We start from the raw sequence: 19,957 nt of genomic DNA on the forward strand, positions 1-19,957 counted from the left end.
ATCAAGACGCCGACCAGCTTTTAGGGTCGAGCAAAATATCTGCATGTCCGAAATTACCTCCCCACCCCTCGAAGCGTTATCCGTGTTCGAGGTGTGGAGGGTGACGGTTTTCTGAGTCAGGTTGTGGCTGACCCCTGTTCGTGTCCCTGCCTCGTGATTGGAGGAAGCAAAAGTGCGCACCACGGGACCCACGATGAACCAATAAAAAAAAGGGGCGGATACTCTCCTCCCTCCGATTGCACGATCCCGACGTCCAAGCAAGTACTCCTCGTCGTGACGATCGAGGGAAGAGGAATCGTGCGGCAAAGATGATGCCACGTCTTTCGATCGTGTCGCGTAAGACAACGAAAACGACCTAAAAAAATATCGGTATCAAATTATAATTCTTTTCAGACGTCACTCCCGCTTTCATTCATATGTCATTTGGGCACATCACATCGCAACTTATCGTTATAATGATTCCCTGTTAGTGTCTCAACATATTTCTAATCATCTTATGTATCTTTTTATTTTGATTTTTTTAAAGATATTGACTGGTTAAATATTTTAATGTCATGAACTCCAATTCCTTATCATTTACCTTTTGTAAAGAAAATATATTCTGCTCCCCAGCAAATAAGAGCCAAAAATACGTACCATTAGGCTAACAGATTGAATGGACTTATTACTCATGGTATAGAAAAGGTACTTGACATGAAACACAATTATAAGATTAAGTGAATATACACACTTGAAGATTCCAGGCATATACCCATGTATGAACGAAGAAAGGCAATCACTTAAAACTTATAGGAGAAACAGCATGAGAGATTTGGGCACGAATTAGTGTATTGTAACAAAATATAAAATCTGAAGTTGGCATACACATGAGAAGCAATGCTAGATATTTGGCATGCACAATTAAAGATTGAAATAGATAGAACAGTCTCTTCCGATTGGTTAGTACGTTACTGTATAAGAATTGGTCTCATGTTCTGAGTCCCATGAGAACAAAATATAAATCTGAACTTGGCACACACATGAGAAGCCATGCTAGAGATTTGGCATGCACAATTATACATTGAAATAGATAAAACAGTCTCCTCGGACGAGCGTCACATACGTCATTCTATGTAATAATTTTTTTCTAATTATTTTTAATGAAAAAATAGATGAGATAGTAACTATTACTGATAAAAACAGGTAGAACAGAACAATTCACCTGTGACGCGAGCCAAAAGGCACATCATCAATTTGATATGGGAGATGCTTCTCTTCGGCGTATGAGCATGATACTCTATCACAAAACATCAACTTGTTCTCTACTTCATCGGATTTGCTGCTCTCTCGAGTCTTGATCACTAAAACCAAGACCTGTTGACAATTCCATCAGGCACCATCATCTCGCTAGAAATAAAAAAGAAGCATGGTTTTCTATCATCAATAACAGTTTGTCCCAAAAGAAGAAGTAACATTTTCCTATGATTTACTAACCTTCCAACCATGGATCAGATTTGTCCGATGCTCTTGGATTCTGCGAGAATGGTACTTGTTCTATCAAGTGCAAGTCATAGCGTAAACAAACAAGAATATCTATGAAATCTCACTGCATGAACAATTTATATTACCTTAAATCATAAAAAATTGTCTGAACGTAAATATCTCAGGAATACTTTCATCGATTACCATCATTTTCTTTCACCTCAGTTACAATGCCACTGCAAAGTTCCCCAGCAAAAGAGATGCCCCACTCAGCCACAACAAACTGATAAGAAAATAAAAAACATGATGCTATACTAAGGATAATTGTAGAAATTAGATGTACCTGAATCATAATAAGTAGATGATCTCGACCAGGCAGCCTAATTTTCACAGGCAGAATGCTTACTGAGATTCTTCTGCACGTAGTCATATTAAGGCAGCTTCGGCGAAACGTCTGATCTAGACACAAGAAATAAGTGGAACCCAATGTATAAGGCTCTTGCATTTGCAAGGTATCGGATAGACCAGCAGTTTTACCTCCACATACAGAGAGACACTTTTGGCAATATTGACACAAGAAATTTTTTTTATAAAAAATAAATATTTTTTGCACAAGGAAAAATAAATAAATCTAAGTTAAGATGAAAAATAGGGCATATGAATCAATGCGCTCTATGACTTGATATGAAGCTATAATCTCTAGAATGATTAGGTCAATGAAGTATAAACTATATATGAAACAAAAAAAGAAAGCATATGGTGCTTGCTTTGAACTTTATTTAAGAGAGATGATCAAATGGTAAGGAGACTATCGCAGTACAAGTAACAAGTTGATTGAGGTAGGTTAAACAAACTCATAGAGTTGACTTTTCGACAAAGCCCGATTCTAGATGAGGTTTTGTGGCTAAAGTACCATAATCGGACGATCCAATAACATCATTTGTGATGAATATTAAAGAGCAGGTATCTCTCGATGTGACTATAGTCTTGTGCAGATGTCACAAGCTGAAGTTACAGAGCAGGTATCTCTTGATGTTCTTAGTGATGAATATTAAAGTGGATGTAGATGACAACAGAATAATTCGCTGCTTGAGTACAACATAATCAATCAAGCACTACTTGCTAGATTTTCAACAGTCTAATGAGGTTACATCTAATTTCATCATAGCCTATTTGACTTTGAAGAAGCAAATGCCTCAAATTACATGCGAAGAATAGTATTTAGATTTCATAAAGAGGAAAAAGTACATATACAAATATAATTAAAGGTTGTATCTGGAAGACGATCATCACTATCCTAGATGGTCATTTTATCGTTAGGGATCTCGCAATCTAATACAGTCTTCCCCTCTCATGATGATAACTAAATAGCCCTTCGATCACACTCCATGTCTCTCATTCCTTCTATCCAAATAGATCGTAACCTGATTCCACTAATATCGTTTGCTATGACAAATTCCAAGGGCAAATTTGATGAAGGAGACAAGATAATCTAACTGCATTCCTTTATCTTCATGCTACCCATTTCCAAAAGCGAAACCTCCACATCAAATTGGAAAGGGCATTCAACATAACAGATCAATCGAAGTTTCGGAATTCGCCAAATCCTCATCCAGAAATCCAGAACGCTCACACAGAAATCCGGAAGAAGAAGAAGAAGAAGAAGAAGAGCCCTTCCCTCCGCAACTCCATGAGAAGACGCCGGAAGTCGAAACCCTCCCCCGGTCCCGTCCAGTTCAGCAGAACCCTTCCCTCCGATTCCCCGATGCGGACTGGGCCGAGCTTAAAGTGGCCCGAACACCACATTACCATCCCAAACCAAAATTAATGGAGATTAATATACATACATACATACACAAAGGCTAATAGTGTCAATTTACTAAATTGAAATATATCGGCTAAATTAATTAATAAAGATTTAAATAATTTATTACAATATAATATAATCTTTATCACCTATCCTTTACAAAAATAAAAAAAAATACTAAATATAATAGCTTGAAATCAACCTATTAACCACATAATTCTACCCAAAAGAAAACAACTATATAGGCTTGTGATCTAAAGTTAGCTTTATCATGGCGACGTGACTGCACAAGACAAGTGCTGTGTTCCTTCCTTTTTAGTTGCAAGCGCGTTGATTCCATCTCTCCACATCACAGGGGAAGAGGAAGGCATTAATGAAGCAGTTGACTTGATTTGGAGTTGACTTCCCAAAGTCACGATAACAGAAGAACATGGCTGAGAATGTGATGTCAATTACCTGCACAGAGCACTACCTTCCGTCCAACCTTTATCTAATGATCTATTATTATATTGTATATATATATCCAATTATCTATTATATTGTTAAGAATCCATGCCATCATAATAATTTATCTAATGATCTCCTATATATTACTCGCTCAGCAGTATGCGTTATCTCGATGATCATTCGATCCTAACCCCTCCACATCACAGAAAGAGACACTTGTGTTGACGGAGAAAACCCGTTCCCACTTGGTAATGGTTTCCCATTCCATGCAGTGTGTGTGTGTGTGAGTGCAGAAATCAGCACTGTTGCCGGTTGACCAATTGAAAGGTACTGCAGCGGTCAACATGGATTCTGATGGGAAGCCAATTGGCCGTCGATATAAGACGTGCATAGCCGTAGTATCCTCTTATTAATATATCTTAATCATATTCTCTTGGAAATTTTGAGGTATGGGGCAATAAGTCGATTATAGAGGTGTCATGATTAAGAGTAAGTCTCACGCAGGAAACATGAACCTTTGAGTGACGATCAAGGATGCTTGAGAACCTCCTCCAATGATGATTAGAAGATTCGAGGTTGGATGATGTAAAATTTGTGAGCATTTTATCGATTGTTACTCAAATATTAAATTAAAATGATAAGTGACAGGCAAAATAATTACGTAAGTATTAACTCATCTAGTTGGAGACTATCATCTGGTAAATAATATGGGCGGAAGAACCCCTACCCCTTCCCTATGGGTATTAATAAAAGCATGATCCATCGACCTCTGCCCATCTTGATATTTGGAAGAGTCGCACGAGCCAACTACAAGGTGAATTAATCCTTGATAATAAGATGCATCCTTATTTCTCCTTTTTTTGGTACATCCGTAGTAAATAATCCATCACCCATTATTTATCATGACTTTGGAAAGGCCTGCACACCTAGCGACATAGGGTATTCTTTAGGTGGTGTGGCCTAATTCTAATTTTTCCTTTTTTTCGGATGCCTAATGTAGGGGACCATCCCTTGCTTATCCTAGATATGCTCCAGCCTAACAAACGACACTCCCACAACCATCATTCTCTGATGTCACTCATAGAGATATGTGTCCATTAGCCATTGATATAAATGAGTCTTTGTAGGACGTAAGAAGCACCCAAACTAGTGGTTGGTTTTATTTCATTGATCGCTCAAGTATAAAAATCAGCCCCCAAAGTGTAAAAAGGGAGGCATTTCAATTAATTTTCATTTCCCAACTAATCTTGTCGTTGAAAGGGTTAGGTTGAAAATATCGTCTCGAAGTTGATCGCTTATACAGTGACATCGATGAGGCTAAAGTGTACCTCGGGATGATACTATATTTGCCTTTGGCCAATAAGCAATATCTCAAGATTGCTATTGATCGAATTTGTTCCCCACCTCAACCTCTTCTAGCGACCCCCTATGGGCTCCCGAGATGAATTTACGTCTTCGGGATTAAACCAAACCACATCGATCCTACAGTCAACGACAACAAGCAACAGCAGTAAATATTTAAATTTTTTTTACGGCACCGTTGTCTATTCGACCCGATCCTTAATCGGATTTAGGACGAGTCGATTAAGTGATCATGTGGTTGAATCGAGTATATAAATGAGTAGGAAGAGGGTCGTGGCAAATTGGATGTTCCAAGAAAACTCGCGAGGTCAACGCGGGCGCGTGTGGTCAAAGGGGGATCGCGGAGCCACCGCAAGCTATAAAAGCTCCACTTTGGTCGGCAGCAGAGTTTGGTCAACGCGGGTCCCGTGCTCTCCCGGGTGCGGAAAGAAAAGAACCACACGTCTCGCAGTCGTGGCCCCCACATCTCCGATCACGGGGCAGGTAATTCTCTGGGTAGATGAAGGACAGTGCTCACGCGCTTGCTATTTATCATCATCCGAGTCGACAGCTCTCTTATATCGTCTGCTATTTATGTTCTATTTTCTTCAATGTTTGAGAGATTTTAAGCAGCAATATTTGAACCAGTCACCTGCAGCTCCTCTTCATTTTCACACAAGGCACATAATGGATCATGATCTTAATCTTCTTCTCCTACGAATGCATGTGAGAAGACATCACAAGGTATTGCGTGTCGAATAGGGTTCTTGCTTTCTTCTACGAGTTGCAGCTGTCCACTGTTCGATCGATGCATTTCAGCAACTTGTTCTTAGCCATCTTTTCTTTTCCTTTCCTCTAAATAATCTGTATTTATAAGATATGGTAGTGAAAAAGCCAAGTCTAGGAGTTAGAGTTAATTTAGGTAGAGAAAGATGGAGTCCGCGAATGAGTGGCCAAAGTATTAACCATATAAATGAATCGAGAATGTCAACAACGAGGTGCTATATGTATATCCAAGCGATTGATCGCAGAGCCTTCCTTTGACTGCCGACAAGATGGGTCGAGTTAGACTTTTGTGACGATGACAGAAGTTGCACTCATCTTTAGCATAATTGAGAGCTGCTCGATCAGCAAGCGCCGTATGATGTGGGAAATCAAATGCGCACGAAATGCAAAGACGGCACACCGTCTTAGAGACTCGATGTCGACCGCATCAGGAGCCGTCAATTTCGAGGCACACGGTCAAAATTCCACGGGATCATAACTGTTCAGATTGGAGGCGGTCAACATCCTGCCTTCGCCAATCATAAAGTCCTCGTCACCCCTTGACCCAGGGGCATTTACGTCCCAGAATCATCAACCATATATATGGCGAATACGTGATATTGAAACACGGAAGGGCAGATATGTAAAGGCGAAGACGAGCGGGAGTGGGTGAGAGAGAGAGAGAGAGAGAGAGAGAGGAAAGAATGGGGGATGTTTTAGGAATCTGCGGCCCGAAGACGAAGCCATTTCCACCGCCGATGATTTAACGTCGGACCTCCCCACTTAGCTCTCTCTCCCGCTCTTGCCGTACAAGTCAAACCCCCCTCTAACTCCGGCCACCGTCGCCGGCGCCGGCGCCGTCGCCACCCTTTCCCTCTCCTTCCTAGGCCGCCACCCAGCCGATCATTGTAATCTAACCTTTAATGTCCTTATGATCGTCGCGCAGTGCTATTACTATCATCATTATTGGGGGGAGGGAAAGAGAGGAGAGAAGGGAGAAGAAAGAGCAGGCGTTTGGAATCGGGACATGAGCATTAAATTGGAGGAAGCCTCTTAATTTGGCCCGAACGAGTAGCTGCGGAGGTAGCAGCGGCAGAGGTCGCTTTTCAGTTCTTTTCTTCTCCCATTGGATTTTGATTTTTCCCTCCTCTTTTCTTCTTTTAATTTGTTTCCTTTTTTTTTCTTCTCGATTTTCCCCCCTTTTTTCATTTAATTTTGAATCGATCTTTCTGGAATCAAGAAGAGAAGTGGAGACGAGGAGGAGGCGCTCGGAGGCCCGCGATCGATGGACCAACTGTAGCCATGCCCCGTGTCGTGGCCGCCGTTGTTGTCTTCGTCGTCTTCGCGCTGTGGCGCGCCGCGGCGGCGCAGAAACTGAGCTCGGCGGCTGATCTCGCGGGGTTGTACAGCCTCCGTGCCTCGCTTGGTCTCCGAGCCCGGGACTGGCCGCGGCGGGCGGACCCGTGCACGTCCTGGACCGGCGTCGCCTGCAGCGCCTCCGGCCGGGTCGTGCGCCTCGACCTCTCCGGCCTCCGCCGTACCCGGGTGGGTCGCTTGAGCCCCCGGTTCGCGGTCGACGGGCTCAGGAACCTTACCCAGCTCGTCTCCTTCAACGCCACCGGGTTCGCCCTCCCCGGACCCATCCCGGACTGGTTCGGCCGAGAACTCGCCCCGACCTTTGCGGTCCTTATTCTCCGCGACGCCTCCGTCGTCGGCTCCATCCCTAACTCGCTCAGCGGCGCCGCCGGGCTCGCCGTGCTCAACCTGGCTGGCAACGCCATCACGGGCAACATCCCGCCCACGCTCGGTCAGCTGAGCAACCTCACTCTCCTCGACCTCTCTCGCAACGCCCTCTCCGGGCCTATCCCGGCGTCCTTCGCGGCGCTCGCCAACCTCGTCTACCTCGACCTCTCCTCCAACTCCCTATCCGGTTCGCTGCCGCTGGCCCTCGGCACGCTCCGAGCCTTGAAAACCCTGATCCTGGCGAACAATAACCTCACCGGATCGGTCCCTGCACAGCTCGGTGATCTCTCTTCGCTCGCCATTCTTGATCTCAGCTTCAATTCCCTCGCCGGATCGCTTCCTGATGACCTCAAGAACCTAAGGAGCCTACAACATCTCATCTTGGCCAACAACTCGCTTTCAGGCAGTCTCACGACCGGTCTCTTGGCCGTTCTTCCCCGGCTTCAGTCCATCAAACTGAGTCGCAACAATTTCTCTGGGACATTACCTGACTCACTCTGGTCTCTTTTGGAGCTACGCTTGGTTGACGTCTCTTACAATAACCTCACTGGAGTACTTCCAGACCTTGTGCCGGCTATTGTCGAAGGAAACGACAGTGATGCTCTCTTCGACCTTTCAAGCAACCTCTATTATGGTGATATCTCTTCTAGCTTTGGGAGTGTCTTCGCCAAGTTTGCAACGGTAAATATATCAGATAACTACTTCAAAGGTCGATTGCCATTAGATAATGCGAGCAGCAATGTGTCTTTTGGATTGAATTGCTTCAAAAATACTAAGAATCAGAGAAGTCCAGATGACTGTTTGCAGTTTTATTCGGCAAGAGGGCTACTTTATGATGGTGATGACACACCGGGTACTGCCCCGCCTTCAGGCACTTCCAAGGAGGGTCATCGGAACTTAAAGTATATCTTGATAGGGGCGTTTGGAGGTGCTCTGGTGCTCGTGATACTGGTCGTTTTACTGGTATGCTGTTTGAAGAGATCTGGTGGCCAGAAAGCTGAACTGCACGAGAATGGTGCAGGTGCAGATCCATCTGTCAGTGGCACACAGGCCCCTGGTGTTTATGTCAATTTGTTGAATGTAGGGGAGGCCTTCAGTTATGAGCAGCTGTTTCGGGCTACTTTGGATTTTAGTGATGCCAACCTCATCAAGAAGGGACATTCGAGCGATATCTACCATGGCACATTGGACACGGGAATTCCTGTGGTTGTGAAGAGGATGGATGTACGGAAGGTCAGAAAGGATGCTCATGCTGCAGAGTTGGATTTATTCTCCAAGGGTTTGCATGAGAGATTGGTGCCATTTATGGGCCACTGCTTGGAGAATGAGAACGAGAAATTCCTTGTCTATAAATATGTGCCAAACGGTGACCTCTATATGGTGTTGCAGGCAAAACCTGAGCCAGAAGAAGGGTTGCAGTCATTGGATTGGATAAAGAGGTTGAAGATTGCAACAGGAATTGCTCAGGCACTGTGCTATCTTCATCATGATTGTTCGCCGCCACTTGTTCATAGGTAATGCTCTTATATTGTCGAGTTAAACAATGGTTACTCTAGTTCAATTATAGGTCTGCCTGCACAAGTGAAAATAGAAACAAATTGATTCAGATACTAGATTTTTATCTTAGATAGTCTTTGCGGGTTCAATGTTTTTTGTTTTCCCTATCATCTCGGAAGCTCTTCCACCAAATTCAATTGATTTTCACCTTCAGCACCATGATTGCTGGATGTATTCTAGTGGATTGCTTTATCCATCATCTTTGTTATGATCTCCATATAACAAACTTAGTGAGTGAGAAAACACATATTATCCACTCTTCATATCTTATAGATCTTTCCACAGCTCCATTCCCAAGGTTTATTGAATTCGGAAACTTGGATATGTCTTGTTATTTTGCCAACCTGAGGGTTTGAAGTCTTTTAGGTTACCAAAGTGTCCAATACTTGACAATCTACTTTTTTTTTATAAGCATTTTGGATATGCTTAAAAGATTCTTCTTTTCGTTATTTACTCTGTTTCATGCTGTTGAATTTCTTGATCATTCTTGAATCCTGACCTTTTGCATCATTTTTACCTTTTAAGGAATTACATTAGGCCAACTCCTAACTTCTCTTTTTTGCTATTTTTCTTTTGTATTCTCTACTTTGCTAATTCATTTGTAGAATTGTGACGCAGCAGATTGGTCCTTTTTCTTGGTCCATTTTTTCCATGTCGAATGATTACTGAACACTTATACTTATCCAATTATGTTTGGCATATTTATCTTGTCTCGAGATGCCAGCAGCCCTCTTAGTCTTCATGTTTTCATTCGGCCTTAGGTCAATTTAACACATTTACACAACATTTTATGCAATCAGACTGCCTTGAGGTGCTCTAATATTTAGATACTGGATGTTGTTGTATTCTCAGCTTTAGAGACTGAACATAAGCAAACAGAAATATAGATTTTTGTGTACTGGATGTTGCATTCTCAGACGGACACGACAGCTTTGGATGTGGTCATGTCATATATTTATTGCATAAATGGCATGTGCATACATAAATAATCTTAAAACTGAGGTGATATAGGTACATAGCTTAGGTAACTAAGAATAGATTTTATGTGTGTACCATTATCGTCCATAATTCTAGGATTGATTCTTGACAGCTATTATGTATGCGACATGTCAGCTGTACTTGACAACATTGTACTAATCAAACATACATGAGCTATCTTGGAGTTCATGGTGCTTCGTCTAGTGATTTTCTATGCATAAGATTCAAATTTTTGCTAACAAAGTTAATTTCTTTGCAAAAGCTACTTGTTGCCTCCATTGATATATTTTGTGGTGATCCTGTCGAAATTTTCTTTCCGGCACAAGAAGTATCGCCTATTTAGTACTATGTAATGGATAGACTGTTGTGGTTGCAGAGACATCCAAGCAAGCAGTGTCCTTCTTGATGACAAATTCGAGGTGCGGCTTGGAAGTTTGAGTGAGGTCTGTGCTCAGGAAGGGGAAGCACACCAGAAGGCCATCACCAGGCTATTGAGAATGTCACAGTAAGTTCCAATCCACATTTTTTCCTTTGTTAATAATTCTTGAGATAGCATATATGTAGTAGTATCCTAGGGTTTTATGGTGGGTCAGTTTTCTGTCTATTTTGGATCTTGATGAATCTTTGTGCATCAGTTGATTTCTGTTTGTAGTTTGCAAATTGATTTTTTGTGTCATTCACTTAACTTGAATGTTGGGTACTGTTTTTTGACAAATGAAGCATATTGATCAAGTCAATAGCGAAAAGGATTACGACATTAAGAGATTGATGGTAAAAAAGCATTCAGACAAATCAGCAGTAGCTGTATGTGATTATAAAACCTTTATTAGAAAATAAAGCACCAATCATAGAAAGAGGCATAAAAAGCAATATGAGACCTCAAATAACCATGTCTTTCGGCAGATGTAGTCGTCTGTTTCTTAATTAACTGAGATTCTTTCAAGAGAGATGTGGATTAATCGAGGCATCGTATAGAGAATCAAAAAAGAGATGTGCATGAGACTTGCATTCTTTCCCTCGTATTTTTCTAAGATTCAATCAAGCTTGCGAAGTTCTAACCGCTGCTTCTCTTCCGTGATTGATGTACAGGGTATCAGTGCAAAATATATCCGGTATGAATATTTAATTCCGACTCTCCTTTGTTTCAATTGCTTCATATCACTCCATTGCTTCTACTCCCTAAATCTGCAATCTGCAGGGCCTCCTGCAACATGTGCATATGACGTATATTGTTTTGGGAAAGTGTTGCTGGAGCTGATCACCGGGAAGCTCGGCATTAGTGGGTCAAACGATGTTAATGCGATGAACGAGTGGCTTGATCACACCCTGCCTCACATCAACATGTACGAGAAGGAAGCCGTGACGAAGATTGTGGATCCTTTCTTGGTGGTGGACGAGGACCACTTGGAGGAGGTCTGGGCCATGGCGATCGTTGCAAAGTCTTGCCTCAATCCGAAGCCTAATAGGCGGCCGCAAGCGAGGCATATCCTCACGGCATTGGAGAACCCGTTGAAGGTGGTAAGGCAGGACATCACCACCGGGTCGACCGCTACGCTGACGACGATGACTTCGTCAAGGGGTTCTTGGAATTTGGCATTCATGGGAAGCTGGCGACGCAGCTCCTCCGAGACCATGTGTGTGGCACCAGGGCAAGCGAGGGAGGATCAAGCGGTGAAATGGTCGGGTACAACCAGGTCTCAAGGGAGCGGAGGAGGGGAGCAATCATTCTCTAGGAAGCGGCTGTCCAAGGAGATCTTCCCAGAGCCGTCCGGTGTACGTGACATGCAGGATTGAGAGGAAGGCTTTGGTGATTCTTTGGGTAATAAAGACATCGAGTTCATGCACATCACTCATCAGCTCCGCCGTCCCCCTAACCAACTCTCTACAGATGAGATGTCCGTCTTCTGCTCCTGCTCATGCACACCAACAATGCACAACTTTTCTGTTGGGAAAGCCAAAAATACATTCACAGGTGATTCATTTTCTTTTGGCAGTCTGGGCTGTGATTCTTTTCTCGTGTAATTTTGTCAGTTGCTGGTGGTGTTTTTGGAGTATTGTACAGTGGTTTCACATTGCAACTTGTGTTTCGCTCAACAAAGGGAACTACTCTGAAGCTCCTCCAGACTTTGACGTGTCTGAAATTTTAAGCCATTTGAAGTGTGAACTGAATAAGCAACAGAATAAACATGCAATGATTCATTGTTCGTTAATGAGTTTGAACAAGCAAAGGCTTGTGGCATGCGGATCAAGCGGGACAATCATCTTATGGCTAATCTATCATCATTGAAGATCTTATCTTCAGAGAAATTTGATGATTTGACTTAGTGATGGACGATTTCAGCAGCTACCGTCATGGTATATATACAAAATTATGTAGCGGCTTATTATGCAGCTTATACAAATGTTATGATGTCAATATGGAGAAGAAGATGACAAATAAGAAGTATCATAACATGACATGAACAGGGAAATGCTTCAATGACGCAGCTTGACTTCATCAGCAATCTGTAATGCACGCACTTTACAGCAAGAAACCTGAAAGATCGTGTCCACCAAGCAACATTAGAACCTTAGAAAACAATGTTTCTTTATCGGGCTTGTCTACGGATGCAACAAGAACACGAGTAATACCTGATTGATCATGGAGATGAGCCCTCAAGCTATCAAAATATTCTGTGTATATTACACACGGAACCACATAACTTTAAGCTACTGAGTACACAATACAACGATTTCAAATTCTGAAGAAAAAAAATCCACATTTCCTGATTTTTTTTAGCACAGTAGAATATTATTGGGTGCCGGTATGGAAACTCTTTTCTTTATGAATCTTAAAACACGGCTTATGGAAGTGACTTTGGACAGTCATCCGACAGCACAAGGAAGTTCATCAACCATATTCTAATGAAAAAAGTGCCACCGCTGTATCAAGATTGTCCGGATCCTGGCGGATTCGAACCGCCATCCTCACATGACGGAGGGCTCCTGCCTTTTGGAGCTCAAGGATCCACAAACTGATTAGGTGTCTATATATATATATATATATATATATATATATATATATGACAGTGAGAGATTCTCTCTTCAATCAAAATCTGGAAATTACTCGGAGGACGAAATTTATTAGGTCTTACACCACAACGAGAATTTGATAATGAGCATGATGATATACTTTTTACCATTTATGATCAAATATTTACCACTCAAACGTGGATGATATTTCACGCCATAAGTCTTTTGGTTGCTTGCTGGTTCGCACACCCCGCAGCAGCTTCAGCTGCCACCACATGACAAATTATACAAAATTCGAAATGGAATTGAACATCCTAAGTTTTAAATCAAAGAATATTTACTCTACAATTAACAATATCTGTATTCAATTCAGCATTATCTGGTCAAATAACGAACAAATACTCTAAAGAATCTAAAAAAAAAAAAGAAATTTCAGTTGCAAAAAAGTCTTTCACAAAATGAGAGGACGAATTTCTAATAATAATGATACTAGTTGAAACTAGTGGAGCTATATTATGAAAGTACAAACACCATTCATTACCTTGTCAACTAAAGCTTAGGGAGACAGATTCCGACCTCGCACTCCGCCTTCACGGCAGCGCACAGGGAGCAGTGAGCTGCTGCCTCGGCAAACCGCATAGCAACAGGCTTCCCAGCATCCACATCAACAGCAAAAGATCAGGAGTACGGCATGGGTGCGTCACGGAAATTATACCGCTACTAATTCTGCAGCAACTAGTTTTAAAGAGGCCTTGGCATATTTTTGAACCAATCACATGACAGCCTCACCGAATAAATAGAACCATAAAAAAGAAGAGACAGACTTAAGAGTCGTTGTAACCAAGTCAAAAATTCCCAAGGAAGAAATTTCAAGACGATGCCGTGATACCATCGTTCGCTCAGATTTTAAGAGCAGGCTGAGCACGTACACAGTGTATGTCCAAATCACGGACAGATCTGGGGCATGGTACAACACTCGATCATAGTTGATTCAATTATTCACTTTGAAAGCTTAAGAGAAATATCACGATATAACAACAACATAACAACGAAAATTTAACGACCAAATTCCACACGTCACAAGATTGAAAACCTCACAATGGTCACCGCCGTAACATGTAAATTTTGTGAAAATAATAATACCATGCAACCTTAGTAAGCATCAATGTTTTTTTGTTCTTTGTGGTTGCCCTGAAGGAGAAACAAATGAGTAAATAATTGTGGCAGAAATAATAGGCAGTTAAATTATTTGAAGCTTGCATATATAGATGCATATACTATATCAACATATTTACAGGCATTTCCCTAAATGAGAACCATCCTTCAGTATCAGTATCATCTTAGAGAATGTAGCCGATGACAACTATAAGATAGGACAAATAAATTGCAAAATTGATTCCAATGGAAAATTGGCAGATAATAAATTGAAATGATATCCGATAATCAGAATTTGTAGCAGTTATAGGTGCACGAAATTAGTAGTAAAGAATTTGACATTTAATCTGATTTGCGAAGAACAAAGGGGAAGACTATCTATACCTCACTGATTTGGAGAAATGGCCACGAAGCTTGCATCCCATGTGGTCATGAGGTTTAAACGGCGATGGAAACTACAGGAGTGTGACTGGTAGATAGATGGAAATGGCAGAGAGGAATGACAGCACACGAGGAGAGAACCCGGGGCTGAAAATAATTACCCCCGTGCGATCTCTCCTCCCACACAAGAAAAGGAAAATTTTATTAACGATGAGCGACCTGCCATGCGAGCGCACCCAACATGGCAAAGGTCTATAGAACATGTATAGGTCCAAATTACCTTCCCCCATCCATCAAGATCCCCAGTCCAGTTTCGTTGCACTTAATCTAATGGTCATCGAACACTATTTGCTTCATGACTTCCTTTCTCGGACGCGTCCTTGGATAAGATCAGCACCACATCCGATCTTCCATGGAAGAAAGCAAGAAATAAGATATAGGCCTTTGGCCGCGAACCGACTTCGCCAGAGAACAAAGTCGACCGGTATCGAACATACACATCCTCGTTACCGCCTCACGCAGCTTGGAGTTGAAACTATGATATCCCACAGGGAAAGATTAGAAGAAGGGAAGAACGTACCGATATATAGACGAATCAGCAAGAAACCACGATGGACGTCATGAAAAAGCAGCATATCACACAAGAGGCATCTGCGGACTAGGCAAGAAAGTTCAAGGGCGGAAAATAAGCCGAGAAAACAGACCAAACCGAGACGACGAAGAGCGCCAGAGACCTCCATGGTCTTGCCAGCTATCTGCTTTGCAAGCGGAAGATCATCTCCCGGTGATCTGCAACGCTAGAGATCCAATAGAAGAACAGAGAACAGAACCACATACAGCAAGCACATCTGCACCATCGATCGATCATCGAGTCGAGCCAAAGGGGTCTACAACAGGAAAGAATCAAAATACAATGTAGGACAAGAGAATCAGCCAGAAAGAAAAGAGAAACCAAGGCGGAATTGCGAGGAACTCAACGGGATCCGTAGATCAGCCGGAAGCAACCCAGACGAAAACTAACGGGGAGTTCGTTATTTATAGACCCAAGGAAAGGAGACCGACGGCTCGATTGAAGCGGTGCTGTTCGAACGGACAGGATTCGGTCACGTGTACTCATCCAATTCGCGCTTGCGTGGAACGAACCGACTTCTTCGCTCGTCCACACCGTACAGTGAAGGATATTAGATGCAGAGACGTAACCGCCTCTGCTAACCGTCTTTCGGAAGGAACACATTTAAAATATACATCGAATCCAATACAAATTTATAATTGATGTTTAATATATATTTATGGTACTCTACTCGGATACTATCGATCCAATGAAATAATTAGTCTAACAATTTGATGAGTTTAAATCATTGATTAAAATTCATAAGCACTAGCTAAAAAGGATATACATCTAAACCTATAAACTAACTAAATCACAATATGCCACAAAAAAAAATCCATAAAAAGAAAGAAAAAAAATTAATAAAGAAACCCACTATTTGACATGTACAAAAGAAGTTCTGCTTTCATGCTCAAGATTAAGCATTTCAATATCAAGATTCAAACATCAGGACCATTCTTGTTCTTAAGCTATAAATCAATCCTGATAAGTGCAACATGTTTGTATTCCTGCATGATGAAGTTCAATATAAATGTAATTACTCAAATACGTATATGATTTTCTTGTTCATCAAAGACCATACCTTGCAAGCAAAATAATTCAGTATAGATGTTATTAAGTGATACTTTTCCGAATATGACAAATATAACATCATAAACAAAGTAACAACATTTTACAACCTTCAATTTCTCTGATCCATCAAAGCAAACGTAGAGAAAAGATCAGCCCCATAACGAATTTGAGTCAGATGCAAAGTGTATCAATTATATCAACCCCAGCAGATGCTGCCGAAGATAATCTCCAATGTTAAAAGAAACCATTAACATATAACCCACCCCCCCCAAAATAAGGTTGCATTACCATGATTACTCCAGAAAAGTGGGAACATCATCAAGCCAACAGCAACCAATGCGAAATCATTGTTGGGTGATCTCGTAGATAACCCATGCTAGACCAATATCTCACGTCTGCCCGCAAATTAGACAGGTTATCAGCCTGAAAAATTATAAAATCCCAATGATATTCACATCGACAAAGGTAATGACATTCTTCTCTCCTTTTTCCTTGCAAGCCATCTATGCCTAGAAATCTTAAGGCATGTTGGAAGAAGAATTCCAAGGAATACAAGAACAGCTGAAATCAGGAAGTGTCTGAAGTAAAGTGCTGCATAGCAAGATACTATGAGCAAGACAAATACCAAAGCAAATGTCAGAGCCACAAAGACATCCCGCCTGCACAATAACAAAATATCACCGAATGTATGCTGTAGAATGATCTTATACTAAAAATGTGATTTCAACAAAAGAAGAAACAGAAAACAAATCAAGCCAAAGAGTTTCACAGATTTTGCACAGATTAAGCTGTAGCACTCCCAACAGTTAGGCATACATGGGGGCAATGACATAAATAAGCTCTTCATCCTACCTCCAAGTAGCACTGACACATTTTTTCAGCATTTATACTGAATTTTACATTAATTATCCTTCGCACATGCATTTCAATGAACTCTTAAAGGTACAAACATCTGAGCAAGGTCCAAGAACAATCCACGTAAATGAGTTTATTGTCTTGACCAATAATGCCGTATGCCATTCTAGGCATTCGCATAGATGCATCCACTCCATTTGCTTTCAGTAAAAGCTCTGGTTGTAGGCAAAGTTACAGTTTGTCGACCTATGCTTTAAAAACACTTCAACTTGCCCACCTATAATCTAAACAGTGCCACTTAACTCACCTTGTGCTTTGATCCATCAAACATTTGACCCTTGTTGCTACTTGTCTCATATTGAAATTATGAATAAGACAAACATGCATTTAAATGTGATACTTATATTAAGAAGGAAGCAATTAAAGTATTTAATGATAATATTAATAAAATCAGCATACAAATACGTTACAATAATAGCCATAAGAGTTCATTGGGCTCAACGTCAGTGTTGCCTTTTTACTATGTCCATGCCAAGTAAACACAATGGTAACAAGGGTCCATTGAGTGGCACACGGATGTCACCGATGCATCACATCAGGGCCACATCAATCCCATGTTATCTTGATGCGAGCAAGCATCACATCACCGTTTCATCCTATATTATTTTAAAAGTCAGTCGTGTAGGTAAATTGTAATGTTTCCTAAATTAAAAACAAATCTATGGTCTGATCTATGCAGTTAGAAGAAGGCAATCAAAGCAATCTTCAATCAGTTCAATTGCATTAAGGAATGTCAGCTAAACAAGATTTCATTTAGTTGTTAATTTGGTTCAAAGCTGCTTCGTTTACTTGGATTTGTAACTAATTCTAGTGCAAATAGCTAGCAGGCATGAACAGAAAATTTTTATGGAGCTCAAACTATGCTTCCTGTTAGATGTAACAGGATTCATGTCTGCTGCAACTGGTGGCCCAAACTGATAAGTGTTAGGTGCCTTTATGTGGGACCCTTCCTACTCAGCAAGTTCTTCATGAGTTGACAGCCACCAAAATAGAAGTTATTGACTAATATTTTCAAGCAAAAATCAAGGAACCCACTAAAAGTGATCTTTATATATTTTTTCAGTAGCACCTTAGTGTAGGTTAGGTCCAATGGATAACCTAAAAGAATGCATGTCACTGCTAGAAAACAAATGTGATATCTTTTGAAAAGAAAAAGAAAGGGTAAGTCGGCTCCCATCACACTTTACTAATTTTATAATTATGGAATAGCAACTAAAATTATGGAAAAAATACATTAAAAACAATAAAAAGTTAGAAAGAAAAGAAAACTTAAACCTCAACATGACTCAGACAATACTTAAATCTTTATAAAATATGACTTAACTGAGAATCAATAACTAAGCAACTTGTCAATCATAGTTTCGTTGTTCATATACTTTCTTAATTCTTCTTCCACATGAGCCTGGATGTGCCCATAGAAACTTCAACATTATCCTTAAAGATCCCCTTACTTTGGTGATTCTTAATTATATAAAGATTCTCTGCTTATCTCACAAATAATCCTTAAGTAATATGTGCTTAGGTCATTACACTGTTATCCCATGTTTCAGATTTATCACCTTAGCCCCTTACCACATTACTTTTTTTTTTTAATCCCTACCACATTACGTAGTCAAATTTAGTTTTACCCTTACCCATGATTACCTCTTTAACAAAAATTCCATAGGCTTGAATTTGTTTTTGCATGTAGGAGACCTTCGCATTCCAACGTCCTTACTACATAATTGATTCAAAGATGCCAAAAATGAGACCCATGTAATGTACACATCGCTACTCCTAACAATAAATTATACATCTAAAAAGGAAAATCTATACATCCGAAAGACCAAAATGATAACACTGCTTAAAGTATACTTCTGAGTACAGCACGGATTGTCCTATGGATTATTCTCATATTTAGGCAGTCTCTACACGTCTAAACCATGACAAAAATCAATGTAAAAGTCACAATCTCTCACCCCATATTTACATATTTTCCCTCTAGTTAACCTATAAGGATAAGATCGCAAATGCAGCATCCATTATATCAAATCGAAACCACATTTCAAGAGAAGGGCATCGTCTGATCATCTCCCCTCGCGAAATTACCTACGGCCAATCCGCCTATAACAAATAAATGGTTTCCAAATCGAAGAGGAGGACTATTTTGTCTCGCATAATTGAAGATTGTTAAGGAATGGAGCGGGAAAGGAAACCTGGTGGTCATCTGGGGCTTGGGAGAGAAGGCCGCGAGGGCGCCCCACTTGTGCTGGGATCGGATCTGGTATTCTCTGAGCTGCTCGACGAGCTTCGATCGGGTGATCATCTCGCCGATCCACCGTACCGACCGCCACTTCCCCTTCACCGAGCTCTTCCCAATCTGCCCCGACTCCAGCAAACATACAGAAGCAAGCAAGAAAACGAGAACAAGTAACGAACAAGACGGGCTTGCAGTTTTGCGAAGGCGTAAACGGATCGGGTAGGAGACTAATCCGATAAGGAGGCACGTCGAGAAAACCGATAAGATGGTGTAAGCGGGTTGAGTCCGATGGGGTCCAATAACGCCTCAGCCTCGGGGGGCTATTCGGGTTTGGCGTTTGTGAATACTACCAAATAAGAATGAGTGAAGCAGGCATAAGCGGGTCGGATCTCAGCCACAAACGGCAAGAACGTTAAATAGAGGGCTGGAATCGTGATCCGAGAAAATTATTGTAAATGGATCCGCTTTCATATGG

At 41.3% G+C, this 19,957-nt stretch overlaps 1 protein-coding gene and 1 long non-coding RNA gene across 7 annotated transcripts; one reads left to right on the forward strand and one right to left on the reverse strand.

Moving 5' to 3' along the window:
* Nucleotides 1-907: 907 nt before the first annotated feature.
* On the reverse strand, nt 908-3,398 carry LOC135588920 (uncharacterized). 5 transcript variants are annotated; one of them, XR_010476528.1, is made up of 5 exons: nt 3,095-3,382; nt 1,805-1,920; nt 1,608-1,697; nt 1,474-1,513; nt 908-1,386 (listed from the first exon to the last, which is right to left on the reverse strand). It is a non-coding gene; the product is annotated as an uncharacterized LOC135588920 (long non-coding RNA). The 5 variants fall into 5 exon arrangements; XR_010476526.1 differs by having other exon boundaries at nt 1,805-1,915; nt 3,095-3,377; XR_010476527.1 differs by having other exon boundaries at nt 1,474-1,533; nt 1,805-3,398.
* Nucleotides 3,399-6,456: 3,058 nt separating this feature from the next.
* On the forward strand, nt 6,457-12,221 carry LOC135680724 (probable LRR receptor-like serine/threonine-protein kinase At2g16250). 2 transcript variants are annotated; one of them, XM_065194866.1, is made up of 5 exons: nt 6,457-6,919; nt 7,062-9,078; nt 10,476-10,604; nt 11,189-11,211; nt 11,298-12,221. In XM_065194866.1, exons 2-5 carry the CDS (start codon nt 7,124-7,126, stop codon nt 11,891-11,893), a joined length of 2,703 nt encoding a protein of 900 aa, XP_065050938.1. In that variant the 5' UTR covers nt 6,457-6,919; nt 7,062-7,123; the 3' UTR covers nt 11,894-12,221. The 2 variants fall into 2 exon arrangements, with proteins under 2 accessions (XP_065050938.1, XP_065050939.1); XM_065194867.1 differs by having other exon boundaries at nt 7,065-9,078.
* The last annotated feature ends 7,736 nt before the right edge of the window (nt 12,222-19,957 follow it).

The sequence above is a fragment of the Musa acuminata genome, chromosome BXJ1-8 (genome assembly GCF_036884655.1).
Source record: "Musa acuminata AAA Group cultivar baxijiao chromosome BXJ1-8, Cavendish_Baxijiao_AAA, whole genome shotgun sequence".
Classification (NCBI taxonomy): Eukaryota; Viridiplantae; Streptophyta; class Magnoliopsida; order Zingiberales; family Musaceae; genus Musa; species Musa acuminata.